The following is a 15,537-nucleotide window of genomic DNA, read 5'->3' as shown; positions in this document are numbered from 1 at the left end:
TCTCCTCTCCGCCACGATAACCCAACCCATCTGTCAAACCAACCCAGATCAGAATTCAGAAAAGATAAAGTCTACAACAAAACAACTGCGGCACCAGCAATCAAAGCAAGCATTGAACCAGCTTGAACAGAAGTCGCTGCGCCAGTGAAGACAGGTGTGGTAGCTGTACTAGTAGACTTTGGTCCGGAACCAGTACCCGATGGAAGGACGCTATAGCTTGGTTTGCTGGTGCCGGTAGTGGAGTTACTGTATGTTCCTGGAGAACCGGAACCGGAACCAGAGCTGGAGCCAGAGCCCGAACCATGGCCTCCTGATGAAGATCCCGAGGGACCAGAGCCAGAGCTGCAATCGGTTGGGGCGGGTCCATCGGCATAGACTGTTACGGTCTTTGGTGGGGCGCACATGGAACCGATGGAGGTAGGTTGGACGAACCAAACGATGGGGCTGGTGAAGGTTACGGTCTCGATAACTTTGGAGATGGCGGTTGTGGTGGCAGTAGAGAAGGCGGTAACGGTTGAGTTCTTGGTCGCATACGCAGTGGTGGTAGCGACGGAAACAGAGGAAGAGGTAGTGGGGTCAACGCATGATCCGGTAAGGGAGAAGGCATTGGATTGGGCGTAGATGACGTAGGTATTGGTTCCGTTGATGAAGTTGAGTTGCCATCCGTAATCACTGCTCACATCACAGGGAATAGTAACATCGATGCTCTTCTCGGATTGTGGAACGTTTTGAGCGAGGGAGATGACGGTAGGAGGCCAGTCTTTGAAGTTGACGAGGTAGATGGAGAATTGGGACGCATCAGTATCAACGGAGGACCAGGTCACACTGGTGGATTTCCCCTTTGCAACGGTGGAGTTGAGAGTTGGGGTAAGGACGGTGTATGCGGAGGCCGCGGCCACCAAAGTGGTGAGGGAGAAGATCTTGGAGAACATTATGGATATGAAGAAGAATATGAAGATTGGAGAATGTTAATTAATGGAATTTTGGAAAGAGTGTAAGTTGGCAAAGCCTGAGTTGTGCTAAAGAGCGTGGGTGGTATATAAAACCTAAAGGAGGATATTCTTGATTCTTGAATAGAGAAAATATCTGACAGACGAAGGATTGGCAAAGAGTGGGTAGCTTGGATGCTTTTGTATTCATTAACCATCAGCACCATAATCTAACTAACCCTCTTGGACCAAATCATATTTAGTCATACGTAATATGTAGGTAGGATGCAAACTTGCGGGCACATGTTTGTGTAATTTCCCTTCATACCCCTGATTTTAGTACTGATATTACTTACCTCGATCCCATCAAATCAATGCCAAGAGTACAACCTATGAGGCACAGTCAAAATAAGACGGTAAGATGTAAATGATGGATGTATATTTAGGATGAACGGATGGATAAATTCATAGGTTAAACTTTTTATATATTATAATATTTCATACATCGACGCATCGAAAAATCATATTGAGTGGGGACGTATACAACAAGTCCCTAATAATATCGGTTGATATGGATATGGATATGTTTTATCTATATGAGATCTATGAAACAGAATCTAGGACAATGAATTTTTTTCGACTTTCGAACGATATAAGGCTGCTTCAACGCTTTGATTGATTGACAAGTGTGGCGGGGTGTCGATCTAAAAAATCCCCTGATGAAAAAGCAAATAATAGACTAAGGCCAGATGCATGCAATAGATAGTCTTGATAGTCTCGGTGGACCTGCAGTTATCCGATCCCATGCAGCCAAATGTGTCCAATATCTAGCCAATCTGTCTCTGTTCATCCAGTTTGGTGGTGCAGAGCGAGATAACATACCAGGTACATCACGATTAACCGTAATTACCATGCATCACACAATGATACAATGTTTGGGTGACCAACCTCAGAGTGTACACACACACACATACACCATTGAATCCAAACCAATGGTTCATAATCGAGATAAGTTTGGTTGGAATTATGACTGTGATTCAAGCAAGAAATTCACCACTATACAGCTCGTATTTTTCGAATTGAGCAATTTCAATATATTGCAATTGAAGTCGACAAGGATATTGTGCCATTAGGTTACCAATCAATTGTGAACCCTATGGACCGGGAAGCATAAGAGAGCAAAAAAAGAAGATTAACCGCTGGCCAGTGCAAAAGTTTAATTTCCACAAGGATATGCACGACGATGCACAACGCTGCACGTACGGTTAACGGGCTCTAAACGGGAAAATCGTTGACAGATTTGGTAAGTTTCTACCGGAGATGTGATTGGAATTTGAGTTTTCGGGTAAGCAAATATTGGGGAACTCTACTACGGAAGATATCACAATACCATGTTCTTCTGCCTATGATTATGGTAAGGTTATTTGCTTAAACGCCTTATGGAGAAGTCGAGCCTGTCAAAGCAGTTAATCAGGCACACCGAGTATAATAAAACACTTCCTCCGGCTTGAGCTCGAGCTTGCACTGAGCTGAAGGATTGCTAGGTGGCTGGAAGTAAATATCCGATTCCCGGGGAAGATGAATCAATGACAGGAACATCAATACCATACAAAAATACACGAATCAGCCAATGAAAGTAACTCGGGATAAAGTCGTAAAGTTTGACCTTCAGAGCAATTTTCTCCTTCTCGGTCTTATCCGAATTAAATGATTCTCGATCCATCAAGTTACCCATACCATCCTCTCTTCATAGTCTACTAAGTGAATAAACGGTGTACTGCACTCCAACAAGAAATCATTCTATGCGAAACCATACATGTTCTTGATGATGTCGCTTGCCTTCTCTGCAACAGCATATAATGTGCTAGTCAAATGTCCACTAAGCTGATGAGGCAGAATGGATGCATCGACTACTCGCACATTACTGGTACGATAGACCTTCAAATTCGAATCCACGACTCCGCCAGACGCTATCCCCTGCATAGAGCACGTGCCAACAGGATGATTGTTTGAGCCAACTATATTATTATTTGTTTAGCAAGTGCAATCCTGAAAACTTAGACGAGATGGCAGCCTAGAATCCTCATGGGGAAGGGCTTACATGTTGATTTGATCCAAGTTTCCCACTGCGAATCCGTAGCATTCTTGGGAACGACAGAATATCCTGGTGACATTTCCAAAAATGCGCTCGCCAATGCTTTGGCTGCCCAAAATTTTCGTGTCCATTTCGCAATCGCCACTTGGACTTTCAGATCAAAGTCCACAAGAAAAAATTCGGATTAATAGCTGGATATGCGGCAGGGTCCGCTGAAGATATATGGACATTCCCTCTGGAAAATGGTAAGAGGGTCCAAAACGCTGTGTAGAGATATGTACCGGGTCCAGATCCGGTGTTAACTGTGTTCCCGAAGATGACCTCGATATCAGGGACATTTTGATTGATGAGATCATTTTGTATGGTCAAGAGGTAATTCATGGCGCCAGGTGAAATGGAACCATTGATTGCTGCCGATATCGACGATGCCCAAGTACTGAGATTCGCAGCTGGAACACTCGGGAGAATGGAGGATAATGGAGCATACGTTACATATGGCACAGTTCCGTTGTACGTAGAATTGCTTTCATAGGCAAATGCGTTGTTAGGCTGATCTTGAAGATTTTCTCCTACGCCAGGAAGAATTATCTTGGTTGGTATACCATATTTTTGCAAGATGCTAACCTCGTTAGTCCTGTCGCCTACTCGCCATGATTTCAAGAACCTACATTGGATTCCCGATACCGGAAAGCTCCAAAATCGCTGGGGATCTTAAACTTCCAGCTGAAACAATAACCTCCTTTGTCGCATTGATAATCTCAATCTCCCCGTTCGAGTTTAAGACTTCTACACCACCCGCCGTATACGTTGCTCCCAAATTACCAGCCCAAGCAATTCTTCTGGCAGTAGTATTCAAAAATACATGCAAGTTTGGCCTACCCTGTACAGGATAGTAATAAGCTCTTGCGGCATCTTCTCTGACATTCTTCTCTCGGTCCAGTGTAGATGGCCCCACCATGTGTCCAGTTACGTTTCCGCCATTTATATCCCGACTTCTCTTCACGCCGAGAGATTCCCACGCTCTTCCTACTTGAGAGAAAAGTGTGCCGTTGTTAAGATCATACGCATATCCAACTTTAAGAGGTCCATTTTGTCCGTGAAACGCCGGGATATACGATGCGCCTGCTGCTGTTTGAGCTGGAGTTGGAATTGTAAAACTCTCGCTCTTCTTGTAGTATGGATAGAGTGTAGACCAATTCCAACCGGTATTTCCAAGTCCAACTTGCCATGAATCAATTTGTTGCAATGCTGCGCGCACGTAGGTCATTCCTACCATTGTTCAGTTGAAGACTCTGAACTGCCGTTTATAAGTGCAGTACTTACCATTAATCGTGCTCGTTCCCCCTAATGCTTTTCCAGCATTATAGCCCAGTATTCTACCACCAGCATACGTCTGACTCGTCGTCGCATATTGCCAGTCAATTGCTGTGTTAAGACCTAATGTGAATCCATCCACACTGCTGACATTTGTATTGTTAAGAACCGAAAAGCCGGCCTCGATTACAGCGATAGTAATGTTGGGAATTTCTGATAGACGATTGGCTATCACGAGACCAGAGGTTCCGCCGCCAATTATCACGAAATCATATGCAGAGACAATGATGTTGTGAGAAGTAAATAAGTATCCCAAAATAATATGAGACACCAGGGAACAAACTGAAGAATTTTTAGTCAGGAGCATGACGGGCGACTTGCTCCGGTAGATTATCCAGCGTTTTTTGAAAGTGGAAAGAACTGAGATATAATCAGAAACAAAGTTCGTAAAAACCACACAGGGCAATAGTACATATTTATGTTCTTCTTGCTAGACAGGACGGGCCGATTCCCGTGCTTGTCGTCGCTCGTATATTCCAGAGCAACGAAGGATGACTGCAAGGTACCCCGCACACGGAATCGCCCACCAACCCATGTACTGTACATAATTGATATTGATCAGCTACGATAATCTCGTTAGATCTTTTATCCAACCATCCAACCATCCCATCCCATCCCATCCCATCCTATCCCAATCCAATGAAGCCTCGCTATGATGTGCAAATTAAGATGGGAAGTAGAGGTAGAATTGATGAATATTAACAAAGTATTATACAATCCACAATCACTGAAGTATTCTTTCGACTAATGCAAATACGAGAAATAGGTAGTACAGGTTCAGGCACCAACGAACCCCTAAACGTGATCAACCCAAACGCCAAATAAAGTACAGACATTAAGCAAGTCAGAATTCATGATCCTCCAAACAACAAAGTAGTACAAAAGCCACTATGGTATCAAGCCCTTAGATTTATTGGAACGAGACCTTGCCGTACTTATCCTCGACAGGTCTTTCATCGCCAAAGCAGAAGTAGCCTCGAGAGCTTGGGGTCTTCGTATCTACACCTCCTTCGCTTGCCCATTGCTTCTCCATTTCTTCTCTATGCTTACTCTTTGGCTTCCCATCTCTAATGCGCACCTTCTCGAAGAATACATAAGCAGCATAGTATGTAGAACTAGTATTTCCAGCACTTGGTCCCTTTTTACCTAAGAAATCATTCAAGACGTTGGATCGAATTTTCTTCTCCTCGGGGTAGGTCTTTGCAATTTCACGGAGAAAAGCAGCTTGTGTCACACCGGGTTCGCGAAGGTAGGCACGTATCTTTTTGCGAACTTCATTGCAGCTATCATAGATAGGGACGGAAATTGTGGATTCTCCATCGAGCTTGATGGCGGAAACATCAAACTTCTTCACTTCTTCGGCTTTGCTGACCTTTGGCTTTTTGGGAGGCTTGACACCTTGTAGTCTGTTTTTTCTATTAGTCACAAGACTGGTACGAGAATCTGAGTGACTTACTCTCGTTTTTTGAAGAAAGTAAACGCGTTTAAGTGAACATTGCTCTGATCTCCCTTGAATTTGCCACTTTGGCCCATGAATGCACCGTAACTTCTGCTGTTGGTGCCAATCTTTCTCTGAAATTCAGTGACTTTCATCTCACCACTCTCAAGAAAGGTGCGAATTTTGCGACGAATTTGATCACAATTTTGATCAACGATGTGAAGTCTTTCATCATCACTATCGATTTCTGGTAGATTTTGTGGTTCTTCAATTTCGGAAGCTTTGCGTTTGTTATCCGTAGCTGGTTTCTAGCTACAGTGTTAAATCATGCATAAGGAAGAAGAAATTGAGACATAGTTACAGATGCAGGGGTTTTGACTGGAACCTTGTCTTTAGACTTTGGGGGGGGGAAGGATTGGAGCGGGGGTCGTTCTAACGTTGCTGTCTGCAACGTCCAAAGGTTGCTTTTTTGCGGTGTTACTCATGGTTAACACGGATCAATAGTGATATTCCTCTTGAGGACGTTCTGAATAGGTTGATTGTCAATGTTATTGAGCAAAGAGGACAGGAACAAAAAGGATAAGATAAGAAGAGAGTGAGAGAGATGACGTTGTAAAACGCGAACGCGTAAATAGAGTCATGTGATCACAACTCAAATAGACCAAGCGTTCAACCACGATCTCTCCTCTCAAGTCACATAATCACCAAATGACCTCTATCTCACAGCCGAACTGTTGTAAACCCTTTCCCTGTGCATAGACATTGAACTTCCAAATCGAAGATTGGAGCTACAGCTTGATGAAGCTTATTCGACGAAGTATCCGAAGAAGAGCAGCAACCCTTCTTCAATGATATCTTCACGCTTAGCATTCGAGGCACACGCTTCCACTTACCCATCAAAAACAAAGATTTATATTGAAAGCCTCCCACAAATTTCAGATCCCATTGCATTGATGTCCGAATTACCTTGAAACACGCATTTGTCAGACTGGGAGTAAATTTTTGGAAACACAGAGAACTCCACTTGCTTCACAAACAGCACAAGGATATATTAAGCTACGATCGTAATACTGCCAACTGTTCAGGCTACGCTCGACCCTCACATCTCTCTTCCCTTTCCGCCTCGAATTCCCTCACCAATACCCAACTCCCCGCTACAATTCATCCTTCGCATCCTTCTTAGGGCCTCCCTTAACAACCCTCTCACAAACCGCCGGAGTCCCAACATCCATCCGGTAATTGCACTTCTCCATCTCCACAACCTTCCAAATCTCATCTTTCTCAGCACAAGCCAACACAACAGTCGTGGCCCTGTTCGGTCCGTTCCAACAATGTTGCCCATTCTCATATACCAAAGTGGTTCTGACTCCCTTGCCAAGGCCCTTACCCCCGGCATCGACTTCTTCGTCAACTTCTATTTTATCAAATCGGACAAAGTTACCCATGCCAGTATTTCCGCCACCCTTTTTGGACTTCTGTGACGTCTTTTCCATCCAGCAGAGTTCGTAGTCATATTCACCCGAATCCTTGGATACACAGGAGCCTTTGAGAGCGCGGAAAATATCATCTACACCATAGTCTTTTTCAAGGTCGGATTTGAGATCAGAAAGGGTGTTCTGTTTGGCACCAACATCGTCACTGACAGCTTGATAAGCATTTCTCGCATCTTGGACAGATTTAGATTCGGAGCCAGAATTGGCGTTATCAGCCAGAACGCCATTTTCAATGAGGATGATATGGAGATCGGTGACCTTTTGGTGAACCCAGGTACGGATGGATTCTGGGAGGTATTCTTCGAATTTGTAAACTATTATGTATTAGTAATGAAGTGAACGATAGATAAGAATTCTTCCAATATGATGCTTCGCTGGCCCGTCAGGGGCAACTGCCGTGGAGACCGACTAGCGGAAGTAACCACCATCCTCGACTGCAGCAAGTTGTGGGGATTTTCGAGCTCGCCTGAACTGGAGGAGTGGAAGAAGGGTCAAAGATAACTTACGAGCATCAACATCGCTCTCCTCCTCATCGTTCTCCCAGGTCTCCCATTCAATCCCATCATTCTCAGCCTTAGCCGTTTCATCCACAGCAGCGTCTTGACTTTCAGTATCTTCTGCTTCACTAGCATCCTTCGTAGCAGCATAATCCTCCCAAGCTTTGACTGCTCTCTTGACACCTTCATCGTTGAAGTTAGGGTTACGCTCCTCCTTAAATCTTGCCAAAATTCCTTCCAGCTCGTTGACCTTATTCTGCAAAGCCACTTTCTTTGCTTGAACACCCGTCAAAGCATCTCTCAATTCCGCAACTCGAGTTTTAGCCATTAATGCCAAGATTGAGACCTTGCTGGTCTTCCCCTCCGAGGTCTTAACAACCTTCCCTCTCTCCTTCCTCTCCACCTCCTCATATTTTTGTTTGAGCTCCTCTTCTTTCTTCTCTAATTGACTAATCTCCAATTCCGTCCTGCCAATACTCATCTGCACATCTGCTCTCAACCTCTGCGCTTCATTGACCAGTTCATCCCTCTTCTTGTTGGCCTTGACTTGTGCCTTCGTCCTAATATCATCTAATCTCCTCCACTCCTTTCCGATCTCCGCACATTTATCCGCACATTTTGTACCGCCAACATTCTCCCACTCATCACTCCCATCACAGCACAACTCATAATCGCAGACTCCATCATTTACATATGTAAAAGGAACATAAGTTGGTATATGACCCTTGTTCTTGCAGTAATATCCTGGCAAAGCTAAACTTGTGTTGTGTGGACTTGAACCAGTGGTGCCTTGTAATGGTTGAGGAGGGGAGAGATTGGATAGATAAGTACAGGCACTTGTGCCTGGCTCGTCACTTCCATCTGGACAATCGCAGTAATCATCGTTTACTTTGGAGATATCGATTGAAATGGAGGGGTTTGAAAGACATGTGAATTTGTCTGTTGACTTGTAGAATTTCGCAACTATGTAGTAAGAAACAAGATATTAGCTATTGGGCTTCCGGATGTAACCTTTCCAGGTAGACTGCCTCCAACAGTAGTCTCCAGATGGCCAGCGGAACGGCATCTTAAATAGGAGTTTTGCTTATTCAGTTGCTAGAAACGAAGACCATTGCTCAAATTCGCCATTTCTTCGCCGCGCCTGACTCTCATATCATTTGTTTACTTACATTCAGGACCAACACCTCTTGGTCTCGTAGCTTCAGCCGCAAGAACCGAAGTAGAAATCGTGCTTAGAAGCACTAATGCTTTTGCTGCCACCATTCTCTCACAGTTTCGAGACTCAGTATGTAGGTAAGTTGTATTGTATGAAGGACAATATATAAAGAAATTATTGAACTTATTGGACTATGACATTTGGAATAGGTAATCGAGATAAGCTTGAGTTCAAGCTGTTTGTGGGGTACAATGTAAAGATGCCAGCTTGCCAACTTAGCGAACAGACCTTCCATGTAACCTCAAAACCTCAAACATCCAATATTCACGTCCGACTGGTGATCCAATCAATTGATCAAGGTCAAAGTAGAAGTTGCACAATACTATGCCGAAAAGAGTGTTTGTTATAATCGAAAATATAGGTTTGTGTCCAATAATCGATGTTCTCACTTCCGTATTATTACACAAGAAGTGATCTTTAATCTCCACGATAATGGGCAGATACGTATCACAGTTTCATAATGAGTCCCAAGAAATTGTTTATATATTTTTTCAATTGTTTTCCTATGAATTCTGATGAAGGCTCGAATGCGTGCTACATGAGCTCTATCCTCAATCGATACAGGTTCAACTATAGACCACCCAATCCACCATACCCGGCCAGCTCACTAAATATCCATCAATCCCATACCTAATAACCCAGTCCTGCTGCGCCATTAAGTTATCCCAATACCCTGCATATTCCCTCCCTCCCATTTCATCGTCCCGCCTCCCCGTTGACATTGTTTTTCCAATTTTTGGTATGAAACAAAGAGACACATAGTCGAATTTCTTCTTTGCCGTTTCAAAAACTCCAATATGCCGCTGCCCTATTTTGTTGCCGCGAGGCAGATGTACAAAGAAAACAGTTCATGTAAAACATTAAGATTGAATAAATAGAAATTAACATGGGTTGCCACCATGATATCACAATTAGAACATACTTCCATCCTGAACTGGTGTCGGTCCTCTTACACCTCCAAGTCCGGGGGAAAAATCTGGCATAGCCGGACTGGGTGCATTATAAGCCTTCTCCCTCGCCTTAGCATTGAGATTGCCTCCCTCGCTAGAACTTTTTCTTAATCTCTGCTTGTGTTTTTCCCTGGGTGTTGTTGCCTCTTCATCAGAGAAGGTGCTCATTTCTTCGTTACTCTGCGAAGACAATGGAATCTCATTTTTCTCAAGATATTCTGAAGGGTCCTTTTTCCCCATAATCGCATCAAACATGGCTCTTGTCTGTCTTCTTCTTGGATTGACTGCTGGTATAGGTGGGGCCGTAGTATTTTGAAGGCTCGATCCAGATGGAAGGTTGATTGTTGAGATACGAGAAGTGGATGATATGAAAGTTGGCTCCGAGATTTCGGACTTTGTGACTGACTTCTTGCGAGCAGCTATACGGCTATTTGCCTGAGAATTTGTTGGAGTCGCTGATCTCGACCCAATTGGTGATGGATCAGCTAAAGAAGGCGTAGAATTTACTGAGAAGGGGGTGACAGGTGATGGCCTAGGTGAGAGACCAATTTCTAATGCATCACCAGTCTGGAGAGCGTGCATGTTCTGTGGCTCAAAGTAACTCGAGGGCTGCGGTTTGCTGTTAGTCCTGGGTCTCGAGCTCATCGCTGGGGATGGAAGTGGGGATGGGCGACCGGAAACACCAGGTGACAAACTTGGAGATGAACCAAGAGATAAACCGGACACGGTAGGTTTGAGCATGAGGCGAGCATTCTGAAGATCCTCAACGACCCCTTGACTCGACGTGCCCGTTCCCTCGGCCATTGCTTTAGCTAAATCATCCTTGTATCTACCATTGCGACTTCTAGATCGGCCAGAGGCATCAGAACCTGAACGATCACGAGAAGTACGGGATGCAGGTCGTGACCCGGAATGATTCGTACCTATACTACCCTTACTCTCCCTGTTTGCATTTCGTTGGGAATGGGTTACTGGTGGGGGCTTTCTCTCTCTACTTTGAGCTCTTTGACGTAGTGCCAGATTACCAGACACATCATTCATTCCCTGCATTAGTCTTGACTCATAAGGATGCGCTTGTCGAGGGTCACTTGGTCTTGGATTGGACCAATTAATCTCATTGAAATTGCCGTCACCTTTCTGTTGATGTCTCATGGCTATTTGATGCTCACGATCGCGTTGAGCATCTCTCCGAGCTTGTCGGAAGGCCTTCATCTGAGGGGGTGTCGAAGAAGTCGCGACATTTCGAAGCATCTCCTGCTCTTCCTCCTTCCATGAGCTGTCATCAATCTTTTGCTTTAGTGGTTGGGGAGGACCGTTTTGTACGACTGGGCTGCTGCCTATTCCGAACATCTTCATGGCTTTGGATTGACCAGCAGCTTCTTTCTGCTTCATTGCCAATGCACCAAGGCTGGCCTTAGTTTTCAGCAGTACGGCAGATCCTGGAGTAGGCGAAGCAATCTGACGCTCAGGCTGGCGCTCAGGCTCAAGCACTAGGCTTTTCAGATTTTCCTGAACCTGCTTTCGGCGTTGAGCAAGCTCATTTTTGAACTCTTGACGCTCCTGCTGGGTGGCTGAACTTCCATTCCTGTTGTGGCGTGTTTCCATCTCCCTCTCCCATGCAGCCTTTGGTGGAGATCCAGGATCGGCATTCGAATCCGTTGATTTTACTACGAGAGCTGCTGGAACAGCGCTGTTTACTTTAGCCAAAGGACTTACTGGGGTTTCATCCCAGTCATTAATGTCCCATGGGTTTCCTCTCTCATTATAGTCGCGAGACGGCTCTTCAACAGGATCAGAAGATGGCTGTTCATTGAATCCCGACGAAGTTATTCCATATATGGATGAGCTGTCACTATCGGATCGCAAATGCGAACGGACCATTCCGCTCAAGCCAGGAAGCGTTGGAGAGTCTGCTGGAGATTTAGGCAGTCTTTCACCATCATCAGGTGGTGTGGTTTTAATCTCCAGAGTCCTTGGGGGGCTATTTGGGGGCGCAGGTAGGGGTTGTTGTGGACCTCGAGGTGCTGCGGCAAGTGGCTGGTAGGCTGGATGTTGGGATTCATCGGGTCGTGGTGTCATTAGCGGATCATTGTGATTACGGTACTTTAGATTTGGGAAGCTACGAGGCTGGGGCAGTCCCCACGGCCGACTCATCGGTCCTCCCTTGGTAGGAAATTCAGATCTGGTAGGGGATGCTACGGAGCGAGTAATTGGAGAACCCATGAATGGTGCTGAAACGGTTTCGCTCCCTGGAATTGTAATTCGTTGTTGTTTCGGTGATTGTGGCTCGGGAGCGCGGTCTTTGGGGGGGAAATGTCTTTGATTAGAATGGTTCTCTTGCGTTGCACTAGAGTCGTTTCGAGCTCGTGAGCCAGGTTGTTGTCGTGGGACGAAAGGTCCCGGCGGGGAATGCTTTCTTGGTGGCGGCGTTTCTCTTCCGTTCTTCATGTGAGTCTGATTTCTAGTCTCATAATGCTGTTGACCAGACTTAGGGTGCGCACTACCAACCATCATAGCCTTGACGCGGTCATTGACTTGTGATGGTGGTGGAGCCTCATCATTTTCGCTGACTGGAGGACTCAAAGGAGGATTCGAAAATCCATACTGTGATTTCGGCTCCACTCCCAAATGCGCTGACTTAACTGTTGGACCAAAATCAAAACCACTGATTGGGGACGGAAGATTATGATTAGGTGGTGGGCTCGCAGCACGTAAATTAGGCATGCTACCTTTGGCAAGTACAGGTTTGCGGTCCCACTTATCAGGTGCATTAAAGGAGGTAGCTGACGTTGGCGAATGCATTGTCAGGGGAGGTGTTTGAGCACCCATACCGCGTTGCCTGGTTAAGGTGTCTATCCTGTTCATGGTTGAGTGCTGTTGGTCATGCACATGTTGGTCCAACCCAGTTTCGTACAGTCGGCGCATTTTGGTTGCAGACCTTTCAATGCCAGAATTTGTTGCAGAGCCTCCGGCTGAAACTGGTGTGTGAGATCCATTCAAAGATGGTGTACGCTGTGAAGTAATAGACGTTGCTGCTGTAGAAATTCTTGTGTTCACCGGCCCAGAAGAAGTGGTAGATGATGTCTCTCTATTACGATTGTATCCGACAAGTGGTGGTGAGCCTGCTCTCGAGTGCTCTGTTGTTGATACATCTGCGTTATCCTCATCGTCGTTTCGCTCCTCCCATTGTTGTTCTCTTTCCTTTTCCCTCAATTTCTGGAAAGCTGATTGACTAACGTCGCTGTCATACAATACGCGACCCCCAAGGCCAACCCCATCGGCGGAACTCTTCGATCCTGATGGAATTTTATATATCTTTTGACGACCACCGAAGAGTACATTGCCCTCGCCTGGCTTTGGTCGACTCATAATGCTACCAGTGTGTAGGGATTCATCATCCGTACCATAGCCATCTGCGACCGAATCAGCCCTAGAAAAGGAAAATGGTGGTCGAACGGATCCATGTATTGAAGAAACCTCTGCGATGTCAGAAAGACCGTGTCCTTGAAATCCAAAGTCGATCAGTTTCGAAGCTCGCTTGGGAAATAATACACTGTCATCACTGGCTTTACCGATTTTTGAAGTTGGGTCGTCTTGTTCTCGTAACATGGAAAACCGAGCCGATAATCCATTCATCAACAGACTTGTTCGGAAGTCATCCGACGATGGTAAAGCATTCTCAAGGTCCAATTCCAACTTTGGTTCCGGTTCTTCCTTCTTCTTCCCAAGTCTAAAAGTTTTTGATGATTTGACAACCAGTGTGTGCTCGGTATCGCTGGATCCTCGACCTACTCCTTCTGCTGCGTCCTTGGCATCCTTCTTCTTACGGGATCGAAACATGATGCTTAGTGTTTCGCACTGTGATTTACAACTTTCTAATCCTCAACGTATAAACCTGATTCTGACAAGAAAATATAAAAACAAAAGCTCGAGTGAGATCTAGTGAAGAAACTTTCTCAATTCTCGTTTCAATGGGTGTCGTTCAAGTCGAGATATCGGAAGGCAAAAAAATGACTCGAGAACAAAGACCAAAGCGTGAACGACAGGAAGAAAGTTGGGGAAACGGAAGATAAGCTGTTTTGACATGCAAGCATTAGCCTTGAAAGTTTGATAGTTGTTTGAGGTAAAGGAGTTCTCGGTGAACTACGCACGGAAGAAGTGTAACGGGTCGGGTATGATCAGACGAAAATTGTGAGCAATTGCCAATAGCAAAGATGTTTCGTTTTGCAACTTGACAATTACCAATAGTGATAGCTTGAACAACGCAAGTAAAGGAATGTTATCGGGAGTTGTGCTTCACAGATTGTAATGAATGTATTGGGGTGTTTCGGTATCCCTGAGGAATGAACTTCGTTTCGCGGTGCATGAATTGAGTTGCACGGAAAGTTTGATTTGATAAACGTCTTCGTCAATATGCCGTCAGTCTGTCGAATAAGTGACCTGCACGAATTGTATAGTATGGAATTCGAGATGGTTCTCTCAAGGGGCCGAACAAGAAAAAGGAAAGTGTAAGGCAGTTGCGGTTTTAAACGTAAAAGTCGGGTATTGATAACCACCAAATATGTAAGATATCCTGGACAGCTAATTTTGTGATGGAAGAAATCGAGATTGTGATTCTGCCAAAGGGGTATGCCAATGAATGAATGCTTGAATGCAAGTGAACATGCGGCGGATGAAGTATCGTCTGAAATATTGTGATATTGTTGTTGAATCCGCCGTCCGTCTCAAGTTTGCCTCTTCCCTTTCGTCCCTTTGGTTGGCGGAAGTGTACCGGGACGTCCAAAGAAAAAGAATGAATGTGGTGTAGAAGTAAAGGGATAGAATGGGAACAAGTGTGAGTGAACGAGTGGAATGAGAGAATGAAGGATGGAGCGATTGATTGATCAACGGGGGAGAAGAGAGACCGTACGTCGTTTAGATTCTCTCTCTCTATCTCATTGCAGATAGCCAAGGTTCTTTGAGAGTTTGCCAAAATGCAATCCAATCAATCTGTTGAAGTGATATGTATGGATGGATGGATGAATAATAAATTAAGAGGATTTGGATCAATTGATAAAAAGGGAATTATGCATTAGGTATCTGTAGGTACCAAGCCAAGGAAGGTATTGTAAATAGAACCTTGCCCAATATGTACTAAGGTTAAAATGTGGCCCCCCACCCCCGTTCCTCTTCCTTTCTTTTCTTTTCTTACGCCAGTGCCACATCACACATCACACCTCTCTTCCCCCTACCCGAGTCAAATTTCTTTCTTTACATCTACAGAGCACTAGGGACTATGTACCGTTCATCTGGTCTCTCGAACCGCTGCCATACCCCTGATAAATTCCATTTCTTTAAAATGATTTCGTTTGTTTACATTATTTCCATTTGGTGACAACGCATTCAATAGTACACATTGTCTATGGTTGACCTAGATAGAAATAAGATGGCAAGTGGGTTAGATTCCCTACACGTACTCAGTATACGATGGTAGGATAATCAGTCTTCACACGGAAGTGAACAATAAGTGAGTACATATAGTCCTCGGACTCGGTGAACTCGACAA

The 15,537-nt window shown here is 44.9% G+C and overlaps 5 protein-coding genes across 5 annotated transcripts; all 5 read right to left on the bottom strand.

Moving 5' to 3' along the window:
- Positions 1 to 71: 71 nt before the first annotated feature.
- On the bottom strand, positions 72 to 932 carry Bfra_000015 (putative upf0619 gpi-anchored membrane protein; the record flags this gene model as incomplete). The annotated part of the gene is made up of 1 exon (XM_037330466.1): positions 72 to 932. The coding sequence occupies one exon, from the start codon at positions 930 to 932 to the stop codon at positions 72 to 74; it is 861 nt and encodes a 286-aa protein (XP_037196799.1).
- Positions 933 to 2,729: 1,797 nt separating this feature from the next.
- Bfra_000014 (putative glucose oxidase protein) lies at positions 2,730 to 4,705 on the bottom strand (the record flags this gene model as incomplete). The annotated part of the gene is made up of 5 exons (XM_037330465.1): positions 2,730 to 2,947; positions 3,031 to 3,174; positions 3,306 to 3,643; positions 3,693 to 4,293; positions 4,348 to 4,705. The coding sequence occupies 5 exons, from the start codon at positions 4,703 to 4,705 to the stop codon at positions 2,730 to 2,732; spliced, it is 1,659 nt and encodes a 552-aa protein (XP_037196798.1).
- A 603-nt stretch (positions 4,706 to 5,308) lies between these two features.
- Bfra_000013 (uncharacterized protein) lies at positions 5,309 to 6,321 on the bottom strand (the record flags this gene model as incomplete). The annotated part of the gene is made up of 3 exons (XM_037330464.1): positions 5,309 to 5,804; positions 5,855 to 6,144; positions 6,274 to 6,321. The coding sequence occupies 3 exons, from the start codon at positions 6,319 to 6,321 to the stop codon at positions 5,309 to 5,311; spliced, it is 834 nt and encodes a 277-aa protein (XP_037196797.1).
- Positions 6,322 to 6,990: 669 nt separating this feature from the next.
- Positions 6,991 to 9,089, bottom strand: Bfra_000012 (putative glucosidase 2 subunit beta protein; the record flags this gene model as incomplete). Its single annotated transcript, XM_037330463.1, has 3 exons — positions 6,991 to 7,643; positions 7,836 to 8,789; positions 8,996 to 9,089. 3 exons carry the CDS (start codon positions 9,087 to 9,089, stop codon positions 6,991 to 6,993), a joined length of 1,701 nt encoding a protein of 566 aa, XP_037196796.1.
- An 864-nt stretch (positions 9,090 to 9,953) lies between these two features.
- Positions 9,954 to 13,832, bottom strand: Bfra_000011 (uncharacterized protein; the record flags this gene model as incomplete). Its single annotated transcript, XM_037330462.1, has 1 exon — positions 9,954 to 13,832. The coding sequence occupies one exon, from the start codon at positions 13,830 to 13,832 to the stop codon at positions 9,954 to 9,956; it is 3,879 nt and encodes a 1,292-aa protein (XP_037196795.1).
- Positions 13,833 to 15,537: the final 1,705 nt, after the last annotated feature.

The sequence above is a fragment of the Botrytis fragariae genome (assembly GCF_013461495.1).
Source record: "Botrytis fragariae strain BVB16 chromosome Unknown tig00000001, whole genome shotgun sequence".
In the NCBI taxonomy this organism is placed as follows: domain Eukaryota; kingdom Fungi; phylum Ascomycota; class Leotiomycetes; order Helotiales; family Sclerotiniaceae; genus Botrytis; species Botrytis fragariae.
Note: the sequence above shows the minus strand (reverse complement) of the source record. Positions and strands in the feature narration are given on the sequence as shown.